Here is a 25,872-nt window from a genome sequence, read left to right on the forward strand (position 1 = left end):
AAAATTATGTTTTGGTATTTACATACCGGTATAAAAGCAAGTTCTCGGACTCATAGTTAGAAAAATCATAACATTTGCGCGAGTGGGCGTTAAGCATATCTTACATAGAGTGGAATAATTATTGTTATAAAACAACGAAAAATAATTAGATAATTATTTATATATGATAAATTTAAAGTAAATATTGTATATTTTTTTCAATACTCCGGCTGCGACTATAATGTGCAGATATATAAATAAATATTAAATTACACGTTTCATGTGTATCAAGACATTATTTTAATTTTTTTTTTTAACTCTCATCAAAGTATTATAATAGTAATCATTCTTCCTTATAAATAAAAAAGAATTTTTGTATATTCATCCGACTATTCATCCGATTGTTATGAAAATTTAATGAGCTGTTCTGCGAAAACCCAAGAAGATTCGTGTAAAAACACAAAATATTTCTGTGTTTATCCTTAAATAATTCTATTAAACAATTTATGAACACATTTTTCTACCCGTTACAAGGAAAAAAATTTAGGTAGGAATAGATATTACAATAATATTAAATTCCATTAAACTATTAAGGGGATTTTTATCAACAACCCAAGACGTACCTATAAGTTCCCTTAATATATTAATGTGTAGTTCTTCTTGATGTAATGAAATAACACTTGCTTGCTGGTCGGATCGGAATGATTTTTTTTTAAATGTGTCAGTATATTTACAAAAACATAAAATATAATTTAGTATCGTATCGTAATATCGTATGATCTTGAAAGAGCGCGACGGGTGAGCACCATATACGCTTGCCCGTTCTCGCACGATATACACGAATTGCAGTATTTTGGTTTGACTTACTCGGAGCGTATCTCTGGACCTTGACGGTCGCAAGTAATTATAATGTAAATCCTACAAATGTCATAAAATAATTAAATTATTAGTAATTAAATTATTCACCTGTATTTCGAAAATTAATTAATAAATATAAATTAAAACGAGTTGTAGAATATTTGATATATTTAATTATTCTTCATAAACATAAGTATACATATTTTGTTCATAGACTGTAAACTGAGCTACTCAATGCTGTGACTTCTCAGAGTACGTGTTATGTTAGAAGAAACTCGGAGCACACCGCAGAAAACAAGCGTGAAATGCCAAAATGCGATACGTGTCATGCGACATTAACAATAATAACTATAAAATGTATACGATACACGTATCAAAATCGTGTAACACCGTAAGTCGGTTGTTACCATATCACGAAGGTCTTATAGAATTGCACAGCTGGTACTAAAGTCAACCTATGAACTTCGCATTTTTTATTAAATTAAATACTTCTATTGTTGATCACGTAATAAATATGTAATATCATGTTTTGGCAATGTAAAAAATCTATACAAGAATAATAACTTTGAGCTGATTATAATACAGTTTTTATATGTCAGATTGACAGAGTCGAAAAAAAAAAAAATTATGCTGCCCCTACAAGGCGCTTGTCATTTTCATGAGCTCGCATATGTTCCCTCAACGTGTAACTCCTGGCGTAGGACTTACAACATATACTACAAGAGAAAGGCCGTTCACCCGTGTGTTTCGACATGTGTTTTTTCAACCCGTGATTTGTTATAAACGCCATACCACATTCAACACACTTCTTATTTTTATGACCATGAGTTTGACGTATGTGTGTCGCCAGATAATGCTTTATATTATATTCCCTACTACACATGGGGCACTTAAATTTATGAGTAATATTGTGAACTTCGGACATATGTTTTACTCTATCATTATAATGTTTCATAGGTTCAAAGCATATCTGACATTTAATGACGCGCTTGGAATGAGCGCTTTCCATGTGATTGGCTTTTGATGTTTTCGTCTTTAAAACTTTACCACATTCGTTGCAAGGGTATGAACCGTTTTCGTGCGTGCGTTTATGAACCTTAAGACGTTTAGTATTAAGAAATGATTTCCCACAAACATCGCATATGCAATTCGCATAATGTTCGTTTAAATGCGTCGTCAATGTCCTAAATACGTGAAACTCGCGCTTGCATATGTGGCAAGTATATGGACTGGCGTTCACTTTATAATCGGCTATACATTCTTTGTAAATAAGTTTATTGTGCTTCTCGACGAAATGTCGCTTCATCGTTTCGACATCTGTCAAATTCAATTGACAGTTGCGGCATTCCAAATTCGAAATGTCAATTTGGAGGGAGCGCGGGTAACGTTTTATTTTTTTTAATTCCGTTTCGATGTCCGTATGAAATTGTAGATTGTGGCTTCTTAACGAATCAATTTCCATGAAGTCTTGAGAACAAAAGAAACATTGAAACCAGCTCTTGTGATGTCGGAAAGGGCAAGCCGTTGTTTCTCGTAGCACTGTACCACAGGTTAAAATTACTCGCTTGCGTTCGGATACTTGTTTGATATTCTTGATCATTTTACCAGCATCTCGTTCTAGAACAGAAATTAACAATAAAACAAGTTTAATAATTATAAATCAACCTATTGGTTTTACAGGCCAATGAGGCATTGTATCTTAAATGATACCAATATATAATTAAGAAACAAATATTTTAACTGTTTTTGAATAGTAAAATTTTTTAATCTCTGTATTTTCTTAGTAGTACTTAGTAGTAGCAGTTGCCAGCTTGATGAGTCTGTATACTATTATCAAGCAATAACACAATCGAAATATCTCAATTAATTATTTTTTTATAATTATATTCATCAAATAAAATCAAATAAAATCCCCTTTCAAGATAAAATTGACGTGATATAATTAAATACATTTATAATTAATTTACCTGTGTTTAAATTGTCAACTCTATCCTCATATTGTTTCAATATATTATCCTTCAATTCACAATTGTCATAAAACTCGGAATCTGAATTCACAAAGCCATTCTCGCAGAGAGCATGTTTTATTTTAGCGATTGGTGTGTCCGAGTCATATTCACTATCAGACTTTATATTTTTTGTCACCGTTTCTTTGCTATGTATTTCTTTAAGTAATGTTTTATTCATTTTTTTGTTTGAATTCGATTTTGTGTCATCTGTAACGAAATAATGTTATTAGATATAAACAAGCCATATTAATGAGTTATGTTTATTAACATATATTGCATTTTGAGGATAGACCAAAAGTCAAAAATCAATACTTAAATTATATTTACTTTGATTTTCCAGAAAAAAAAAACAAGTGTTTTGGAAAGAAACACCTTGGACTTATAATGTAATTTATCATGTTTATCTGAAAATGCCTGGAGACGATCTTTTCATTCCCAACAATAAATCAACTGATTTAGTAAAACATATATAAGAATTTATTGTATATGGCAATATTTATGTAAGCTAGATGGCCAGGTACCATAGTGTCATCATTTATTCCACTTTCCAAAGACAATGAAGAAATCAGATGTCATTTCCCTTGCACACAATTACATTGGCACACTCATTCATTGCATATTCTAATATGTTATGAGTATTATGAATTGATGATGATGATATAACAATTTATCATATTATTAATAATGTTAATAATCTACGGTCAATGATTATTACTTATTCCCTTGGCTTAAAGAATTATGTAAACTACTATGGAAATAGAGAGAAATTTAGGTTGTTCGTAACATCAATTGGAAACCTCTTCTAGGGATAAACATGGCTTTTGAAATTTCTCTTTTAAAGTTATAATTAAAGAATAAAAATATCACCTTTTCTGCTCTCATGGTACTGTGAAAAGCATCTATCAGCATGTACAACTTGTTTGTGAAATTTTGATGTACTTCTGAGTTGATTGACGCAAATCTCACATACAAGTTTACTTGAGTCCATCTCATTTATATGCGATAGCTAAAAAATATTAAAAAAACTTATATGACACTAAACTATAGTTATATTTGTTAGATGAGCTATGATTTTTAATTTGATAGATTTGTTATAAAAAAAAAAAAAAAACAAAATAATATATAGAATATTAATAAAATTCTCTTCAGTAAAATTGATATACACTTACATTAATTCCTAAGCAGCTACGAAGTATTTCAGCAAATACTTCTTTGATTCCCGTGTCTGATAAATATACCGTGGTTAAATCCCAAATACCATTAGCCGAAAGACAGCATCTACACACGTGAGGCTGTGAAATCCTGTCCGAAATATCATCTAAAGCCATTCTAGTTGTTGTATATTTGTTTTAATAAAGATAAAAACAATGAATATTAATAGTGAAACAGATATTTTTATCTCTGGCTTATTATAAATCAGCGCAGAATATTATGTCAATAAGAATTAAGAAAAAAAAAAACAAAACAAGCTGATATATACTGACAGATAGATGTCATTGTGACATGCAACAACAAGTGAATTTTTGACTTATTTTTTTTTTAATTAACTTAAATCCGAAATCTTGTCTTTAACTTTATAGTTTGATTATAGATATTTAACTATACAGTTATAAAGGTTCAGAAAAATATTTATAATATATTTAAACTGTTATTTAATAATTCTTTGAAACAGCTATTTATTTATTTATCTTCAAGCTCAAGAAACGTACAGGTTATTTAATCTGTTGGCGAAAATTTACTTTAAGCGGGAGAAATAATATTTTTAATTTTATATTTGACAATTGACATTGAACAAGTAGTGATACAGTTTTGATACAGTTGTATTCTTGTTTATTTAATACCCACTTACGTTTTAATTAACTTTCAAACGTTGCAATTGCCTTATTATTAATTTCAAACTATAAAGCAAACTATACGTACGAGATATGCGTAACGTAGAAATAAAAGCAAAAGTCAACGATTTCGATGAAATATGCAAAATAGCCGAAGGTCTAAGCGGCGCACCACCGACTATTATTCATCAAAATGATACCTTTTATAAAGTGAACACTGGACGTTTGAAGTTAAGGGTATACGCAGACGAATCTGCAACTCTCGTGAGATACGATCGTGATGATGAACAAGGACCAAAGTTATCGAACTACGATCTCTTAGAGTTTTCAATGAACGAAAGTGCTAAAATTAAAACATTAGACGATATTATGAAAAAATGTTTGGGTGTACGCGGAAAAGTTGTTAAAGAGCGGTAAGTGATTGTTGAATTTAATTTCGATTCACATTTTCAATTCATTATTATGGAAAATTACATTGCGCATTGCGATTATAAAGCCAAGCAAACGTTTGTGTTTGCTTATCTTTATAAGATACAGTGAACTAATTGTTTATTTATCATATATTATATCTAATAAAGTAGTGTATTAAAAGGCTTCATTTATTTTACCAAGTCCCGTATTTAGCACAACAATAACTGTTGCGCAAACAGCATTCTGGCAGTCTCCACTCCTTCCAAAAAACCTTGTTCTTTTGGCGCTCGTCATCAATGATGTCGGATTTGGCCGCTACGCCCAGGTCTTTTTGCAACTAATGCTGTTCATCTGCTTTAAACTTAGACTTGATATTGTGACAAGTGTAAATTTTTTTTTATTCTTGTTTGCAGAAGATTATACATGGTGGACCAGACTCGCATACATATAGATAAAGTCGATGGTCTTGGTAACTTCATGGAGTTAGAAGTGGTTCTTCATCCAGAACAGACGTTAGAAGACGGACAAGCAATAGCCAAAGATCTACAAATGAAGCTCGGTGTTAAAGACAATGATTTAATTGATTGTGCCTATGTTGATTTATTGGATAAGAATTAATTATTTTTGTCTTTTAATTCGTATTTTAATAATAAAACAATATAAAAAATATTTACTTTTGTTATTGTCAAAGTAAAGAAAATGTTCGATCACTTTTGTAATGATCTTTTTAATTTACTTGCGATGGATGGATAAATGGTAGAGAATTTAAAGTAAAGTTATTTATGAAGAAAAAAAAAAATAATTTTTAAGAAACGCAACTTCTAATAAGTTTTTGAGTAACCAATTTACCAAAAATGTTGTTAATCTATTTTCAAAAAGTGAACTGTTTTGCGTAAAATTACTAGTCAATAAATGTAGATAATAGAAAAGAAACTTTTTCATTATTTCAAATAAATTATCTTATTCACAAATAAGATAATTTTTAATTCGAAATTTAAGTAAATTAGTTAGTGTTAGTTAAACAACCTCATGCAAAATTATCGTAAAAATTATTTTAATATTTTATATTTTAATTTATGTTAAATGTTATCTCATAATAGTATATCGACTGTATAAGCATTTGATACCTGCCATATCCAACATGTCCTTCACTAGTGTTTAGCAAAGTGTTTAGTGTTGTTTGTGTTATGTTATTGCTTTTACTGTCAGAATACAAAAAATAAATATAATTTAGTGTAGCCAGCCTAGGAGTATTGCCCCTGAATATAAACTCGTATTTCGTTAATATTATACAGATATAAATTATTGTATACTCTATTCCAACTATAAGAGGAAAAAAGTAAAATAAACAACATTTGACAGCAAATTGACGCGATATTATTGGTCGAGAACTTGATTAATGTATAATATTCAATATGGATTTGCGAAAAAATTGCGCTTTGAACGTTGAAAAACTGTTATCGGAATTTTGGAAGTCAAATTAAAGTGGAAATAAGTAGTTAAGTCCAATAGTGTTGTATTGTAAATAAAGATATGTTAATCTCATACTCAATTTAGTGCACAAGATGCTATGTTATTCGCAAATCGCATGAAATACGTAAATATTAAATACGTAAATATATTTATATTAGTTTATCTTTTTTCCTACTCCCATTGGAATAGGCTATATGTAATTTTTTTTAGTTTAGGTAGGCGGACGGCCAAATGGGTCACCTGATGGTAAGTGGTCAAAACCGCCCAGTGGCGCTGTAAGAAATATTAACCATTCTTACATCACCACATATGCCACCAAACTTGGGAGGTAAGACTGGGACTATGTTCCTTGTATCTGTAGTTTCACTAGCTCATTCACCCTTTAAACACATGTACATGACATTACTAAGTATTGCTGATTGGCGGTATAAAATTTTGATGAGTGGGTGGTACCCATAGATAATATATATAAACTGAAACTGGTGGTACCTAACCAGAATGGTTTGCACAAAACCTTACCATCAAGTAATTTATACTACTTACATTTCTTTCAGATTTAAAATCTATGGGTAACTTTCTGTAGGAGTTGACACCACTATGCTGGCCACTGGGCAACACTGGAATAGATTGTCAACTACATTTCGACACTGTTGTTTTATTCATTGCCATCGTTTATTTATTATAAACACAAATAATTTCATAAAACAGTTTAAAACTATTAAGTTTTATGCATACTTATTTAAATGATAAGGGCGGCTGCCCGGAATTGGAGCAAGACGAGCTTCAATGCATTTATATTTCTTAGTATATTCGGATTATGGCAGCGCTTACGATAATAATGGAAAGAAGACCTAATACTTTGTATGGGGAGTGCCGATTTTGCTTGTTAAAAGGTTATCATAGAGACATAATGAAGGAGTACTTCACGAACGGCACTCGTGAGGTGTACATCGACATTTTTATGGAATGTTTTAATTTGTATGTAAGTAAATATTTTGGTTTGTTATTGTTATTTATTTTTCGATTAATAATTGATTTCATATTGTACGACCTCGTTGATGTTAGGCTGCATATCTCGAGGTCTTTGGTCAAATTCTGGGTCGGAATTATGAAAGTTATTGGCTTTCAGTAATAAGAATATAAATTCTCTGTAGCAGTCTCATGCATCCTGTTAGCAGATTAAAGAAAAACAGAGTGAACCTGTGTCTGCACATCTCTGTCTTGACTGCCCTTATAGCATTGCAGAGACAGACATGTAATTGCACCGTCAGTAATCAATTGTAATTGAATTAAATGTGAAAACCATCTTATTAATTTCCAATTCTAATTAATTGAATGTGTAATTAAAATTATGTATTTTATTCTAATTTTAAATATAATATTTACTGTTTATTTCAATTTATTTTTTATCACGGCCAATATTATTTTATTTAAATTCTTTATAATTCCCTCTGGTTAGTTTTGTCCTATCGAGACTGGCCATTATCACTGAAATCTATCAAATAGTAAATTTGTGTTCTTATGTAGTCACGTAAAGGATTGATTTAAAGAAAACTTACCCAATACAGATTATAAAATGTAGTATTTCTTACTTAAAAGTCGAGAGGGCCCAGTTATTAGAATGTGCATCTTAAGCGTAGATTACGAGTTCAAAAGCATTCCTCACTGAATTCTCATGTGCTTAATTTGTTTTTATAATTCATCTCATGCTCTGCAGTGAAGGAACCTTCATGTGTCTAATTTCAACAATAGTTCTGCCACATATGTATCCACCAACCAGCATTGCAGAAAGCATGGTGGAATATGCTCCAAACCCTCAAAGGGACAGGAGGCCTAAGCCTAGCAGTAGGAAATTTATAGGCTGCTACTGTTTAGTATTTCTGACATGTATTTTTGTTATATAAATATCACTTATGGAGTTAATGATTTACTTAATTGTAACTTTTATGTTTTCAGCTATCAACAAACAAACAATTAAGTACGCTGATATGTACATCATGCATTCAAAGGTTACGGGAAGCAAATCGTTTCCGGTTGATGGTCGTCAACACGGAACAGCAACTGCTTGCCAATGTTCTCGACAAGGAGACTGTATTCATCAATGGTGAGAAATGAACTCTTAAATAATAGATTCCTTACTAAAATTTATATATACTCGTAATTACTCATTGGTCGAAATTCCGTCATAGTAACTTCTATCAACTGCTCTAAACACTAATATGAACGACATTCAATTAGATTTAGTTTTCAATTATTCTGTATTGATAAATAAAGATTAACTAAATACAGATGGTAGGTAATTCCTCCATTGATCCGACTAAACTAAAGGCACAAGGGACATAACATCTTAGTTCCCAAGGTGGTGCATTGGTGATGAAAGGAATGGTTATTATTTCTTACAGTGCCATTGTCTGGGCGATGGTGATCGCTTACATTATCAGGTGGCCCATTTGACCGTCGGCCAACCTATATCACAAAACAAAAAAAAAAATTGACTATCCTAGAAGCGTATTTACAGCTTATAACGGCACAATATCACTGATACAAATTAACATGTCCATCAAGTTCGAGCACGCTTGGTCGGACGTCGTGTATCTCGCCTGTTCTAATTTTGTGTGACATACATTAGGGCTAAAAGCGAAAGTTGCAAACCTTCCCAAAAGAAAAGCCTTAACACAGCTATGCCAACAGTGTTATATCTCATGTATAAATATTTGTTCAAGTAGTTTCGGTGGACATTTAAAGACTTAAACTAAAAATGGCGTATAGCTGACCACAAACATAATATATGTATACTAGCTGTGCCCGCGACTTCGTTCGCGTTTGAATTTAATAAGAAAGCATGACTATAGTATTATTTTACATATAATTCTAAAATAAAAGTAGCCGATGTTACTCCTTATTACATCAGCTATCTGCCACTGAAAGTCCCGGCAAAATCGGTCCAGCCGTTTCAGAGATTAGCCGGAACAAACTGACAGACAGACAAAAATTGTAAAAAAAAATATTTAGGTATATGTACCGAGTATACATACAGACACTCCAATTTTATTATATGTATAGATATACAATAGTTATGTGGGCCTTCAATTAAATATTTAATGTACATTTTTATTCCAGTGGGCGACCTCGAAACCGATATGGACATCAAACCTGAACATGCTCATCAGCTCGAGGTGAAGGTCGAACCCAGTGACTCCATGGACTGTGACTTCACATTTGATGATACGGATGACATTGGTATTACTCTTCCTTTGGATTTATTTTTAATCCCATTATTTCATTATCTTTATTAAACGAGTATTTTTATTTAAGTAGGCTTGTCAATAGGTTTGACTGGTTTTTAAAATCCATTTTATATTATTTAGGAGAGGTTAAGAAACCCAGTAAAAGTTGTTTTTTTTTTTAAAACTAGTACATGTTTGCTGACAAATATCAAATTAAAAATTCCATATTTAAATAGCGCGCGAAAACGCTACTTTGACGATATGGCGCTGCATTACGTCACTTGCCTGTCTTATAAACTGTGGCACATACAGTAGGCAAACGAGGCTAACAAGCAAGTGACGTCATCATAAACCCGACCAATCAGAAACGTTTAGTGTCACGTGACAAACGTATAAATAAACCGCATTTTTATTTATGGATTTTTGAATAAATTAATTATTATTTTCAACTTTCGTTAATAAATAGCCATTTCTAAACTCATAATATATACTGATTACAATAATTGACACTTTATTTTTCGCGTTGTCAAATAGCCTATTGTAATATAATCGCAAATTGGCATTTATGTATTTTTTTTTTTATGTTCAGAGCTAAAAGATGATGACAAGCGAGAGAAAATAGACGGCGAAGCTGAATTACTAGCGAGGTTCCCTCACAGATACAAGCTGCCAACGAGGAAGACGCTCTACACGAGGCCCTGCAAAGGTTTCGCGATACATCTCGATATGTTAAGAGGTTAAAATAATCTTATTTCATCTTGTTAACTTTGTCAAAAATAATATGAAATTAGTTATTTTTTTTAAATTGCAGTTGGTTAATTTAAATACTATAATTTTACTAATCCATACAAATATTATAAATACGAAAGTAACACTTTCGGGTTGTCTTAAGCCGCTTAAGCTTAATTTTAGACAAAACTAAAATATATAGAGAAATTAAACCAATATTCAATGTTCATGTACAGGTAAAAACATTCTCCCGAGAATGGTGGCTAAGCTCTTGGAAGACGAAAGCGAAGATTCGCCACGGAAAAAGGTATACGTGACGGAAAAAATGGCTCAAATACAGAACACGACGACTGTCATAGAGTTCTCCAATGTAACGGTTTTCAAGAGTAAAAATAGAGTCGGATTCCCTTGCTTCTACTGTAGGAGCTCCTTCGAAAACTTCGACACGTTACGCGACCACCAAGCGAAGGCACACAAGAAATCGGAGACAAGGAAAATCGTTGCGCGTTACGGCACTGAATGTTTGGTCGTATACGCCGACATAACAGACCTGCAATGTCTGATTTGTAACGAAAAATTATCAACTTTGAATGAGCTCAAAGCGCATCTCGTGAAGGTTCACGATAAGAAAATACATCCAGAGTTCACAGATCGAGTAATCCCATTCAAGCTATCACACAACAAACACCCATACGAATGCCAGTCGTGTGGCTGCAACTTCGAAACATTTGGATCGATAGAACGCCACATGAACGTCCATTACAGGAACTACGTGTGCAATCAGTGCGGAACGGGTTTCGTGACCAAATATCGTCTGAAAGTCCACATAAAAAGTATGCACGTCGGCGGCAGCTTCCCATGCGAGATATGCAAGAAGGTTTTCACGACGCACCAGAAACACAAGAACCACGTCGACACAGTGCACAAAATGCTCAAAAGGTTCAAATGTCCGAAATGTCCGGAACGTTTCTCCGAATATTTCCGACGTCAGAAACATTTGGTCGAAACGCACGGATCGGCACCCTTAAGGTACAAGTGCAATGTGTGTGACAAAGCATTCGATAGACGGTACACGTTATCCAGACACATGAAGAGAGATCACTTAGAGGAGAGGGACTTCCAGTGTCAGCTGTGTGCGTATAAGTGTTTCACGAACAATGAGTTACGAGTGCACATGATAAAACACAACGGGGAGAGGATACACGAATGTTCAGTTTGTAAAAAGTCGTACGCGAGGAAGAAGACCCTGAGGGAACATATGCGTATACACAACAATGACAGGAGATTCGCGTGCGCGGTCTGCGGGCAGGCATTCGTGCAAAAGTGCAGTTTGAAGGGACATATTAAAACACACCATTTAGATTACAATCTGCCGTGATATGTTATTTAATAATAAATTATATTAGATACTTGAATTTGTTTTATTCTGTATGGGCTTTATACAAGCCAGTTTCGGTAAATACCAATATAGAAAATATTTAAACGATTACAGGCAACGATATATTTGGATGCGTTCAAATTTTAATTCAGATACAAAACGTTTAACTGTGTAGACTATATATATTCGAATCGAAGGGATAAAGGTAAACAAATCTTGGATTTACAAAATTATTTCGTCCGATTTGTTAATTGTTTTCCTATAACCACCTTACATAGTTCTTGATTATTATATCTTTGACACGATGGGAAAAGTTAAACTTGTTAACACCGACTTCGTAAAGTCCATACATCCTTCCTGGGGCTGTAAATAGTTTCTATGATAAGAGATAGTTATTTTTAAGTTGGTCTATAAATAAATTTAAATCTGATATCCAAAAAACATTGATACGACGATGATATTAAGACATATTATTTAAAGCAATATTATATTAATGATAAAAAGACTTGAGAGAAAGTTTGTAGATTTTCACCCACAATATATGTAATTGTACTTTATTGAAATGAACTCTGCAATTAAAGAGTTACCACAGAATTTCTTGCCGGTTCTCCTCGGTAGAAATTATATTCAGAACCAGAGAAAGCTTAATATTCAATAATGTAAAAGTTAACACGTATCATATTAAAAAGATCATTTACATAAATCATAATTTGTACATCAACTGGAATAAAATGTCTTTATTATTAAATTGAAATCTATCACGGGAATACCTTAGTTTAGTCTAAGTTGCACATAATTATTTTGACAAAGTGCAATATTGTGACTGTAACTGTGTAACCGTTACGTGTATCCGAACCACATTCCACACACAGATTAAAAATAAAAAAAGCATGATGGTCGATAGATGCATTGATGCAAATAAAAATTGTTTATTTTTAAATAATATTAAGTTATAGTTATTTGTTATGTTAGTATTTATGTCTTAGTGAAAAAATGTCGGTAGAAATCTGGAATCTTGAAAAGGATTTGTGTCGGTGCTGTCACACGGAAGGTTCATTCGACAATTTGGCCGAACCAAAAACTTATTTAGAACGAGTCGAAATTTATTCCGATATGTTGAGAGATTGTTTTGATATCGAGGTAAGCTTTAAACGAAAACATCAACACATTTGTTGCTACCGAAATAACGCATCGTTAGTTTATGCAAGTTATTTGAAAACCGGTATATTTACAATAAAAACTTAGTCGTTTTGTTTTCAATAAACATTTGTTTTGATCCAGCCTGAAAACAAATGCATAATTATTTATTTATTGCAATAAATTCAATTTTAAAGATATCATATATCGATCCAGTTATTAAAGCTTAGGATTTAATCAAAATGTGAGTCAAATCAAAATAAACATTAGGAATAAATCTTTTTTTCATCGTAGATAACTCCAGTGCCCGGGGAGCTTTGTGCAATGACATATAAAATATGCGAAGCATGTATATCGAGGCTACGGTATGCTGTAACATTTAAAAAACAGGTCCAAGATTGCGAGGAGAAGTTTATGGAACTGTACTATAAAAATGCAATCAAAGGTTCGTGTATATTTGTAACTGAAAGACAGACAAATAAGTTATATGCGATGATGTGAGCACATAACTGTTCTATTTTTAAAAATATACATCAATCTTGAGATCTCCAAGAATTATATATGTTATATATCACTACAATTATAATCTACATTCCAAACGAATTCCAAACTATTGTTACATGTAATAAAATCCTGTCAAGTATTCATAAGTGCTTATAAAGACCTATTTGTATAAATTATGGTAATTTACAGGTGTATAAATAAGCACTGTTTTCTTTGAATGATATCATCGGTCGATGATATACACCGTAAAAGAAAACAAATAATAAAGAATAGTAATATTATTTTGCAATAATAACAATATTCTATATAACTAAACTTATATTTAGAAGAGTTAAAATTATTTAATTGTTTGTATGTAGGGGGTAATCTCGGAAACTAGATTTTTTTTTACTGATAGATAGCTACATTATTGCTTAGTGCATGGGGTATAAATTATATGTATAGGTGGGTTGTTTTTATTGTATTATTTGCACTTTTTTCAGCTCTAAGCAATCAACTAAGCACAAAATCAGTTGTGAAAGAAGAACTACCGGAACCTTTTTTAATAGGTAAGTTTGATATATTTTTTAATTATATATTGTAAGCTTTTATTGATAAGGTTGGTTTTTAAATGGACCAATTTGGGTTTACACTATGTTCATTCATATTAATAATGAAAAACCACTAGTATGTACTATAAATTCCACTTTGTGGTTGGCCTCTGTACTTGTTGGTAGGGTTTTGTTTACTAGGGTTTGAGCCCGAAATCATAGGTTTGATGCACGCGTTCTAACCACTGGGCCATCTCGGCTCTTCGTATGTATATAATCGGTTTCAAATACGGTTACGGATACGAAATTACAACGAATTATCCGATTGTTACGGATGGTTTAATTTACGATTATTAGAATATTTAGAAATTGTTAAAGAGAAAATTATAAGGTAACAGTTTGGCTTTATTTGTACTCTATTATTTGACACTAGGTATGATCACAGAAATAAATCAATTAGCTTATCTTTTTAAGTATAACAAAAGCAAAAATAAGATCACATTAAATAAAGTTTTTATGGAATTCGGTTAAGGTGATATCAGACGGTTCATTCGAGTGAACATTCTTTTGAGTGAATAATTCATTTTTGTTTCATTCCAAGTTCACACGGCTTAGCTGGAATGATGTAAAAAAGAACATTCATCCTTAGTTTCTTTCAATATGGCGTCGAATGAAGTCGTGTCTCTTGGAATAAGTTTAATTTGTGATAATTTGATCAAGGGGCTAAAAAAAAGATTAAGAAAAATGCGTTCGAGACAAAATGGTCAAATCCGAGTGATCGTTCACTCTGTGTTCATACTGTTCATTTTTCGTCCATTCGGAGTGGGTATGAAAGATGCCGAATGAACCGATCCAACCGATCCATTCGGTATTTTTGTTTCGCTTTGTGTTTAGACGTGTCTCTTTGAGTGAAAGATGCAAAATGAAACACGAAAATGAACAAAAAATGAACCGTCTGATTCTACCTTTATGGTTTCGGATAGATTATTATTTCGGATATCCGATGGTTTCGTTTAAGGTTACGGAGTTCCATAACATCCATGATAGATATTATTAGTTCAGCATAAAAGTTGATCTTATAAGTTTGTGTTTTTTTTTGTATTAGATCTCAAAGAAGAAGACATATCACAAATGGATCATCACGAGGAAGATGATGATGATGACGACGATGACGACTTCGATTTAAAGGAAGACGAAGGTATTTATAAACAACTGCTTAAAAAAACTGAATTAGATATTCAAAAATTATTACTGTATATATGTCAAACTAGTTCAATCACTGTATTTGTGCCTAAATTATCCGTGACTTTGGTACCTTGGAAACTACAACGGCTTACGAGGTAACTATATACAAAGGGACATAACTCCTAGCTACCCAAATTGGTGGCGCATTGACCATGTATAGTTTGGTTAATATTTCTTACAGGGTCCATGTCTATGTGTGGTCTAATCACAATCAAGTGCCCGTTTTCCAGTCCGTAGACTTATACTGAAAAAGAAAAGTTAGATGTAGTTAGACATCCCTTCAAAGAGCGATACTATTAAATTATTCTCTGAACCGAATTTATAAATTCCAATCGATAAAATCGTAAAGGTAAATTTCAAAGAATACCTAGGAAGGCTCTCTAGCTACAGTTTTGTAACACTTGATTTAATTATTATACAAATTTCGGTACGACAGTTCTTCGGCTGAAGACACACATGAGATCACTAGTTGTTCTTGTGTAGAGGAAAATCTATACACCATGGACTTTTCTCATTTCCAATTTTCGTCCAATATGGTCCCAACGTCTTACCAAATCTTGTGATTTTCCTGCTAAAAGATCTCGTCTTCCAGATTTTAAAAGTCAAGGCAAAAGGAAAGGGAGCTCTCTTCCTGTAAGGGGTCATAGAGTTTTAAGTTTTGTTGTTTTTCGATTAGTGGATGTGCATTTGGCAGAATATAATGCAATAAATACTAGTCCGTCAATCTGCATTGAAATCGCGTGGTGTGATAAACACCGAAATTTCTCCTCGAAGGTGGAGGAGGTCTGAACTTAGTAGAATTATTTCGATTTAACGGATCGTCGGTAATTTCCAATAATATATAAAAAGAATAGAACTATGTCTTCAACAACGATAACATTTTTCATTGCAGACGAACAAAATACGGATGACGAAATGATAATAACCAACGAGCAGAAATTAAAAACAAAAGATAAACTGAAAGTCGAAAAGCCGAAGATGAAACGAGGCAGGCCTCGGAAGATCAAGGAGGAGAAACGGAAGGACACTGGGAAGGATAAGAAAGGTATGTTTGATAACATAAAGATCGTCACTTAAGGGGAAAACACACTAGCGAGACATTTCGTGTCGTTTCGTGACGACAAGTGTGCACAACATCAAAATATCCTTATTCAAGTAGGCTCATAAGAGCACCTTTAAATCGTTTTGTTACAATGTGTACGGGAAGTATATTCTACCGAGAAGAACCTCCAAGGGACTCAGTAGTTTTCACTTCAATCACTCACTTTTTTCATCATTTGAATAACAGAGTATACAGCACATGCATATCGGCTTAATAATGTCTACGGAATAAATATTGGCTATGAGGATCGGGCTTTTTAGTTCGTTCGACACGACACGCAAATATGTTTCTAGAATCGATGTGATTTTATTTCATACGCGAGTTTTATGAGCTTATTGTTTGTTTGTGAAGGAAGTTTTAAAGCTACAAAGGTTAACGCTTTGAAATATAGTTAGAACGCTACGATACGACTTGAGACTGTAGTGTGCACGATCGCCGTGAAACGCTTTAGACGTAACTAAACTGTTAGCAATAATTAAAGCTACGGAAATTAATTACGTACAAATAAAACAGAATCACAAAAAATACTTAATGCTATTTCAAAGCAGACGTTTTCAAAGACTTAGGGCGTTTTGGTTTCACTTACGGTATTTATGGAGGAATGTTCGATCTCCTAAAAGCGAGGGGCTGTTGTCTTCTCAGTTCTTCTAGAACAATGTGGATTCCTGTGAGTTCCAAATATTGACGAATCTTGGACGATTTTAGTGAAGTGAGTTGGCCAGTGTAAATAAAGGTACAAGGGACATAACATCTAGTTTCCACGGTTGGTTTTGCATTGATGTTTTAAGGAATGGTTAATATTTCTCACGGCGTCATTGTCTTCCGGCGATGGTGACCACTTACCAAAAGATTACATTTCTCATAAAAAAGAGGGTTCGTTATAAATGACACATTTCGGACAAGTTCCGAATTGTTTAGACAGTACGTGAATTTACGTTAATCTGTTATCGTGTATGAGGATTTTTTTGTGTGTGATAATTCTCGAAAATTCTTGTGAATTCATAGTGTCTTGTACAAAAAAAGGAAGAACTATTGTGCGTTTATTTTAAATTTATAAATATAAGATTCTATCTAGATAAACATTTAAACAGACTAAATCGTGGATGGAAGCTTTTTCCGCTAAAAAGTATTCAAGTAGAGGATACCAAATTCTTGGAATAATCCGAAAAGTACTCTAATATAAAAAAGAAATTCGCCAGTGATAGATCAAAGAATACACTATTCTAAATTTAAAATTCAAGGAAGATTCTAGAAGAAAGCGATCGTACAGTCGATAAATATCACGAAGTTTAACATTTCCAAAAGATTGGAATATCAGACAGAAACGAGGATAAATGTAATTTTTTTGTCTTCAGGCGATGAATCGACGCGTTCGTTCCGACTGCAACCGGGCGATTATAGGCGGGACGGTGACAAGTACGCCTGTTGCAGGTGCGAAAAAATTTACGACAAAATGTGCTCACTAAGATTCCACATCAAGACGAAACATTACAAGATACCGAGGTTCACGTGCCAGTACTGCATGAAGGGGTTCATGACCCACGCCCCCTTCACCATCCACAAGCTGGAAGACCATAATATCGACGAGAGATACTACTGTAAAGCGTGCAAAGGTACATTCAACACGAAAATTCAGCTACGGAAACATATAAACAATTTCCACATGCTCGGCGAGAGGTACCAGTGTGATCTCTGCGACTACGAGTCGTTCAGTTTCGAGGGTATGTACAAACATAAGTTTAAACATAAAACGTCCAAGGATTATCACTGTAGGTTCTGCAGGAAGTCGTTCTTGAGGAAGACGACGCTGGACCTCCACGAGAGGATACACACGGGGGACAGGAGGAAGGTCTGCAAGATCTGCAGCCAGGCGTTCGTTCAGAAGGCTAGTTTGAACTATCACATGACGAAATATCACCCCGATGTTAACTTTTAGATAGTGTAGAATTGTATTCAAATGTTGGAGATATTTTTGATCAGAATTTTATTAGAAATGATTAAGAGCGCGTGCAACTGACTCCGGAGACATTTCAGCGTCAGAATTTTTTGGATTTGAATTTATAAAGGCCGGAATTGCGTGTGAATCAAGACAGACATCACAAAAAACTTGTGTACATAATATCTTTCTCACTCGGATGAAGTTTGTCACACTGGCCATTGCCATACGATGCTCACGCGAGCAGCTTGGAGGAACAAGCTTTCACTTCGAGGAGAGTTGTAAGCCCAGCATTGGCGTTTGCAGGCTCACTGGATATTATATCAAAAATAGACAAGATTTGACCTTGAAAACGTTGTCTGGGTTGTTTGGTTGCAAGCGGTTTGATTTTTTTTTTAATATTTATTATTTGGTTAGAAAGAAAAAAAGGCGCAAATTTTGTAATTTTTGGATTTTTGATATTGTTTTATATGTTTTGTGAAATTTTATCTGTATGTATGTTTTTTTTATGTATTTAAGTTTGTGTTTAAGCTTCTATTGTATTATTTATCGGGCTGAAAACAATATATAATATAAACTCATAATATATAAGGTATTATATTGTTAGTTTTCTGTTGAGAAATTTTGAGAGGCGGTCTGGAAATTGGTTGTGAGATGGTCTCAGTCTAGCACCTGAACTCCCTTCATCCATCCATCCTTCGTCCATCGGTTAATATTGTATAAGTAATATTGTAAAGGAAAAGAGCACACTTGTGTGTGCACACTCCTGTGCACTATAGTTTATACACGCTTGGATATAATTCATTGATTATGATTACAATTTGTGTTAAAACTGAATCTGGATTGATGAAGATAATATACAATTTTAACAAAAAAAAAACGACTTTAAATTGTCTCTGAGAAAATAAATTATAATTTAATTCGAAACCATAATTTTTTTTTCAATTTTAATCGGGACCAAACGGGAAAATATCCCCAAACGTAAAAATCTGTTCATAAATATGATTTGGTAGGAGTTCCGAGAGAACCGTATTGATAAACTTATTTTTTCCAAGTCGTTTAAAAATAAGCAAAAAAAAGTTAGTATGACTGTATAAGTGACGTTCAAGACAAATTATTGTGGATGTAGAATAAGTATGGCATTCTCATGTCGACGGGCAAATAGGTCACCTGATGATAATGGTCACTTCCACCCTTTACACCGCTCAAGCCTTACATCAGCAATGCCACCACCGGGAGCTAAGATGTTATATCCCTTGTACCTTTAGTTACACTGGCTTACCCTTCAAAACAGAACTTAGCAAACTATACTAGTCTATACTAATATTATAAATGTGAAAGTAACTCTGTCTGTCTGTCGCTCTTTCACTGCCAAACCAATGAACCGAATTTGACGATATTTGGTATGAAGTAAACTTGAACTCCAAGGAAGGAAATAGGCTACCTTTTTGCCTAATACAGGACAAGCGAAGCCACGGGCGACAACTAGTCCTAAATATTGCTGGTTGGCGATATATAATGAATGTGTGATACTCAGACGGTCTTGCACAAAACCCTACCACGCTAAAAGATGACATCGTAATTTAAAAAAAAGATCGCTTCCATTTATCTATAATACTCATGTGGAAATACATATATATTTAAAATAAGCATATTATTTATACATATCAGAATCAACATATAATAAGTTGTATAGATATATGGTCCTGCGGAAGCCGGATATCTGTGAAGTCACCATTTATAGTTTGGTTTTAAAGTTGTGTAGGTAGTATATCATACTCCGCTATCGTGCCTCTCTGTATATTAAAATTCAATACACGCTGAAATGAAACTTTAATTTTATTTATTATAAGGCAAAAATGCTCCTTTTGAATATTATTTGAAGTGTTATTTTTAAAGATTCCATCAATTATGTACATTATAATTTATATCATTGTAAATATTTACTATAGGATTCTACGCTTATGTAATAATTATACTATGTTATATATTATCACAAAACTGTATATAAATATACGATAACAAATAAATGAAAAAAAATAATATTATTGTCTTTTTTTTTCAATAACTGTCAATTTATTTATTCTCTTCTCTGTCTTTGCTATACCCTGTACAAGTTGACAGACGTCAAAGAGATCAAGCTAGCCCGTCTGGGCTAGTGATGGGAAACAGAAAATATCTAGTAGTTCAAAAAATAACGTTTTAAAATACTTGCAACTGTGGGGTCTATTATTTTCAGTGTTCCTATTTAAATTTTACTTTGAAGCAATGGAAAGTCTTACAATTTTCGGATAAGGCTTGAATCTTTAGGGACTTTTGTGTTATACGACGACCTACGTGGTCGAGTAGTGTGTACACCGGTTTTCATGGGTACGCCACTCCGAGGTCCCGGGTTCGATTCCCGGCCGAGTCGATGTAGAAAAAGTTCATTAGTTTTCTATGTTGCCTTGGGTGTAACCCAGAGGTGTTAGTGGTACCGTCGCTTCTTCTGATTTTCCATAACACAAGTGCTTTAGGTACTTACAGTGGGATCAGTATCAAATCAGATCAATTAAAAAAAAAAATATATATTTTTTTAATATCTTTACAATTTTTAAAATCATTAAATTAAGAAAATAATATGTTCGTTATTGCAAAGTTATCTCGATCAGAAAAAATTACATCTGTCAAAAAGATCAAGCTATCTTGTGCAGGGTATAATTCACTTTTTGACATTTGCCTTGGAACGCACCGTTCTCGATTATGTAAATTTTAATTTTTAAAATATCAATTCTTATTTTAATATATTATTTATGACTTCTTAATGTAAATATAACAAAAGTATAATTGTCATGTGTAACTGATATGGCAACATTCTTTAGAATTCGAATGTGTTCGCTAATAACGAATGAATCGAAAAATAATTGTTTTGTGCAAATGGAAACCAGTGTAGAAAATGTTTGCATCCAATATATAATCTAAATATTACTTAATACCTTTATATTTTGAATAGAAGCGAAGTTCCGATTCATTCGCCGGTTTTTCTCAGGTCTGGGTATTTTTTTACGAACCGTAATGAGCAAGCATATTAGGTATGTTACGAATACGTAATTTCTTATCTGGATATGAATACGGATATGTGAATAAAATTCGGTTTCGGATACTTTATATCGGATTATCCGATTGTTTCTGATAGTTTCAGTAACGAACAGTAATAATACTTAATTGGCGTTAAAAGCGAATATTACTAAAATAAGCTTATATGACGGTGCAAAATAAGTACCACATTTAATTATTATTATAAGCTAAGTACATGGTTTGACACTTTATAAGGAGAGATTCACAGGTTATATCAACAAACTTTACGGGTTATTTATATAACCTGTGCTCCTCCCCTTGTGGAAAATTAAAATAATTTAGAAATTGTAAAAGAGGATATTACAATGTAACAAAAATTATGAACTTTTTTTGCAGGATATTAATCGGTATTATATATAATCACGAAGAAATAGCATTTAAAACCGTTAAGGTTATCTCTTTAAGTAAAACACAATGCGAATTCAAATTATAGTACACAATTTTTTTATCGGATTCGTTTAGGATTTCGGATAGCCGATGATGTCGTTTACCAGAGCCGGACCGTAAGTTAGTAAGCCCTGGATTACTACTACTTAGGGGCCCACCTAAGCCATATCTGAACGTAGACTTTAATTACTCTAATGACTTTAATGACTCGCAGGGCTGCAAACCATACGATCTGTTTAATTTAATAAAGTTATGGTTTCTTTCGCGTTGTCTTTTTTTGACTTTGACTTGACTTAGCTGGGGCCCCCTTGAATCCACGAGGCATTCAAAAAGCTATTTGGTAGATCCGGCCCTGTCGGTTACGGCTACGGAACTCCATAATATCCATGGTGAATATATACAGTAAGAATTTGAATTTATCGTGACCAGCTTTTCAGAGCTGACTTTAAAGAGAGGCATCTTTGCTTTACTAATTTGCAATAATTGAGATTTTATCAGTCAAAGTCAAAAATCTTTATTCAACATAGAAGTGTTTACACTTGCTTATTGATTGTCAAAAATCTACCACCGGTTCGGAATTTAGCACCTCGGACCTGAGAAGAATCGGCGAAAGAAACTCAGCGGGATATATTTTTTTTTTTTTACCTTTTTACATGTACAATAATAATTATATTTTAGATTATTGGAGGCGATCATTTCATTATCAGAGAGAGTTTCCTTGAGAGTGAAGTCTTAGCGGGTCGATAATTTTTATGAGCTGTTACTGTATCCATGTTAGTGCTCCACCAATCTTGGGAACTAAGTTGTCCCTTGTGCCTGTAGTTACACTGGGTCATTTACCCTTTAAGCCTGTTTGGTAGTAGAATAGTGATTAGTACGTGCTACCCAATCGGACTTGCATAGAGCCTAGAGCCTTACCATCAAGTAGCTTAATATTTTGATTTGATTTTAATTCCAGGCAAAGATAAAAGCATCGACGAACACTACACCCTAAAGGAAGACATGGATGGCTCCGAGTTATACGCTTGCAAGACCTGTTCGAATGTTTTCAAGAAGAGAGACTTCTTCAAGCAGCATTACAGGCATGTTCACCTAAAGCAACGTCCAAAGCTAATAGGCTGTTATTACTGTGACGAAAAAGTCGCGGCGCATATGCGAGCCCACCACCTGGAGAAGGTTCACGGTGTTCCAGCACCAAGCTGCGGGGCTTGTGGCAAGAAGTTTTCATTTCCCTTCCAAGTCCTCAGGCACCAGAAGACATTCCACATGGGCGAGAAGAAGTTCGTTTGCGATGTCTGTGATAAAACCTTCGCGTCGAGGGGTAACTTGGCTCAGCATGAGGTTAAGCATTCGTCAGCGAGGCCGTTCAAGTGTGACTCTTGTGACGAAACATTTAAATGGAAAAAGCACTTGCGACGGCATATGATGACGCATATGAATGCGAAACGTAATTGAATTCTAAAGCAAAATACAGCCTGTGGAGAATCCCACTTATATTTCCAGGTAGGCAGGCTGACAAATGATCCATCTGATAAGGCACTATCATAGACGATACTGCAAGAAATACATGACATTGCGTCACCAAGAGAACTAGGACGTTGCGTCCCTTGTGCCTTTAGTTACACTGGCTCACTCACCCTTCAAACCGAAAAACAACAATACTGAAGATTATTTTGCAATGTCATATCACATCGTGTTAGGAACTAGGATAGTAAGTCCTTAGCCTGTAGTTAAACTTAACACTAAAAAATATTGCTGGCGTTTTTAGAAGGTTTGGAGTTTATCAACACTGATCCAATGAGAAGCCTCATTCACGTGCAATTACCATGTAACTTTTTAAACTGTAATTTGAATTTAGTCATACAGACCACAAATTCTTTATAAAAATTTATCTAAATGTGTGTATCGGATAAATCAGAATTTAAAATTATGTAAAGTTTTTTTATAATCTGTTAACGGAATATAAATAAAAGCACAGATTAAAAATAACACCTAAATGTGATCTCATTAACAATTAATTTACTTATAAGATATTAATTATAGAATTAGTTAATATTTGCTGATTTTATATGTATAAGTAGCAATAAATTGTGCAATTTTAGTATATAAGTCCTTAAAATATTACTTTGTATCCAATCGAAGGAGTATCAAACAAAACTTAGAAATACATGTTCCGTACGATTTGCTAATGACTCTGCTATATTGTGCACTACGAACAGTTTTTTATTAATATATCCTTATTTATAATACAAGACTATTTAATTTATAATATATCTTTATTTATAATACAAGACTATTCCATTTAACAACAAATATCCACTTTATCTTCACTTCCATTGTTTTGATTAAAACATCGCTTACTTCAATAAGGCCTTTTCTCATGATTCCATATTTATATTACAGAATATTCTAGAATAGTTAATGTTGTTTATTTGTCTTCACTCCTATTGTGGTTGGAATATGCTATAATTAGGCCTAATATTGTACATTGGGGAGGCAGTTTAAATCAAAACCGTTGCCTGTTTTTTTTTTTTTTTTTAATTTAAAATATTATGTATGACAATAATTTGTAATGTATTTATAATGCCATGTGTACAATTTGTGATAGTATTTTTATGAAAAATAAGAATTATTTCTGGATTTTGTTGCCTAATGTATGAAAAAGTACCTTTTTGGAGCAATCTGTTTAATTATATTTATAAATTAAAATTTAATTTTTTTTTGTTATTGGATGATTTAACCGAATTTTGTAATTTATATGCGAAAAATTAATAAAATATTCAAAATGTTTATTGAGTTTTTCTTCTTAGAATAATTTCAGTTTTTGGACGGTTACTCGAGAACTTTAAATTCAAAACTGACGACCTCCGTGGTCGAGTAGTGTGTACACCGGTTTTCATGGGTACGCCACTCCGAGGTCCCGGGTTCGATTCCCGGCCGAGTCGATGTAGAAGAAGTTCACTAGTTTTCTATGTTGTCTTGGGTCTGGGTGTTTGTGGTACCGTCGTTACTTCTGATTTCCATAACACAAGTGCTTGAGCTACTTACATTGGGATCAGAGTAATGTATGTGATGTTGTCCAATATTTATTTATTTATAAAAACTGTAACTTGATTCGAGTATTTCGTATACAACAGGGAATTTAATAACAAGCATCATTGTTCTTCTGTCAAGAAGTCTAGATTATTCCACCACGCTGCTCCGCTTTATTTTGGAAATATTTACGAGGCAGAACTCTTAATACAATGTATACGTAAACAGATGTAAATAAAAGTTTCAAAGTACTTAAAGTAAGTAAATTACATATTCACAACTATAACTTACAAAAGGTACCTTAGATAAATTCAATAATGATACAAAGTTGATAAACTCAAACAAATTATTTAAATAAAACGACATTATAGGCCGTTTAAATATCAACATCTGTTTCAAAAGGTCTCGCTACATATGAATAAAAAAAAAAACATTTGAAATTAATAATATCATTTATTTCTCCTCTCCATCAAATGGTAATTCTTCGAATGAACTGTCAACGATCTTTGATTGTCAAAAATTTTTTCGCAAGCATTACAACTTAAAGTAATCGGCTTGGCTCCGTGGATTTTTACTTCGTGTTCATTCTTCTTCGTATAATCTGTGAATCTTTCCCCGCAATAGCCACATTTGTTTCGTCTGTGCATATGTATATGAACGGCTCTTTCGTGTTCCCGCCTTTTTACCTTTGTGTCAAAAATTTTCGAACAAGTATTGCATGAAAATATTCCAGTTTTATGCCTGTAGCCGTGCGTCCTCAGAGTCCGTTTATTAACAAAACCCGCGCCACAAACTTCACAAACGTGATTCCCAAAATGTATATTCATGTGTTCCATTAAAACTTTGAAATTATTGAACTGTTTTGAACATATTGAACATCGTAATACGTCGCTGTCAAATTTGAATGGGATTATGTGACTGTTTACGCCTGTTCGTTTGTCGTGTTTTGTTTTCAAATGATCGAGAAACTCCGATATATTTTCGA

General features: G+C 33.2%; 4 protein-coding genes across 5 annotated transcripts; 3 read left to right on the plus strand and 1 right to left on the minus strand.

Moving 5' to 3' along the window:
• Positions 1–1,025: 1,025 nt before the first annotated feature.
• On the minus strand, positions 1,026–4,275 carry LOC125074834 (zinc finger protein ZFP2-like). Its single transcript, XM_047686289.1, has 4 exons — positions 4,016–4,275; positions 3,714–3,852; positions 2,805–3,053; positions 1,026–2,454 (listed from the first exon to the last, which is right to left on the minus strand). The coding sequence occupies exons 1-4, from the start codon at positions 4,172–4,174 to the stop codon at positions 1,463–1,465; spliced, it is 1,539 nt and encodes a 512-aa protein (XP_047542245.1). The 5' UTR covers positions 4,175–4,275; the 3' UTR covers positions 1,026–1,462.
• A 352-nt stretch (positions 4,276–4,627) lies between these two features.
• LOC125074841 lies at positions 4,628–6,144 on the plus strand. Its single transcript, XM_047686298.1, has 2 exons — positions 4,628–5,091; positions 5,503–6,144. The coding sequence occupies exons 1-2, from the start codon at positions 4,772–4,774 to the stop codon at positions 5,705–5,707; spliced, it is 525 nt and encodes a 174-aa protein (XP_047542254.1). The 5' UTR covers positions 4,628–4,771; the 3' UTR covers positions 5,708–6,144.
• A 1,058-nt stretch (positions 6,145–7,202) lies between these two features.
• Positions 7,203–11,927, plus strand: LOC125074827 (oocyte zinc finger protein XlCOF6-like). The gene is made up of 5 exons (XM_047686282.1): positions 7,203–7,544; positions 8,519–8,666; positions 9,683–9,802; positions 10,379–10,525; positions 10,755–11,927. Exons 1-5 carry the CDS (start codon positions 7,380–7,382, stop codon positions 11,894–11,896), a joined length of 1,722 nt encoding a protein of 573 aa, XP_047542238.1. The 5' UTR covers positions 7,203–7,379; the 3' UTR covers positions 11,897–11,927.
• An 866-nt stretch (positions 11,928–12,793) lies between these two features.
• Positions 12,794–23,838, plus strand: LOC125074836 (zinc finger protein 184-like). 2 transcript variants are annotated; one of them, XM_047686293.1, is made up of 6 exons: positions 12,794–13,036; positions 13,328–13,478; positions 14,020–14,085; positions 15,173–15,265; positions 16,205–16,357; positions 22,813–23,838. In XM_047686293.1, exons 1-6 carry the CDS (start codon positions 12,890–12,892, stop codon positions 23,307–23,309), a joined length of 1,107 nt encoding a protein of 368 aa, XP_047542249.1. In that variant the 5' UTR covers positions 12,794–12,889; the 3' UTR covers positions 23,310–23,838. The 2 variants fall into 2 exon arrangements, with proteins under 2 accessions (XP_047542249.1, XP_047542248.1); XM_047686292.1 differs by lacking the exon at positions 22,813–23,838 and adding an exon at positions 17,770–18,819.
• Positions 23,839–25,872: the final 2,034 nt, after the last annotated feature.

The sequence above is a fragment of the Vanessa atalanta genome, chromosome 28 (genome assembly GCF_905147765.1).
Source record: "Vanessa atalanta chromosome 28, ilVanAtal1.2, whole genome shotgun sequence".
Classification (NCBI taxonomy): domain Eukaryota; kingdom Metazoa; phylum Arthropoda; class Insecta; order Lepidoptera; family Nymphalidae; genus Vanessa; species Vanessa atalanta.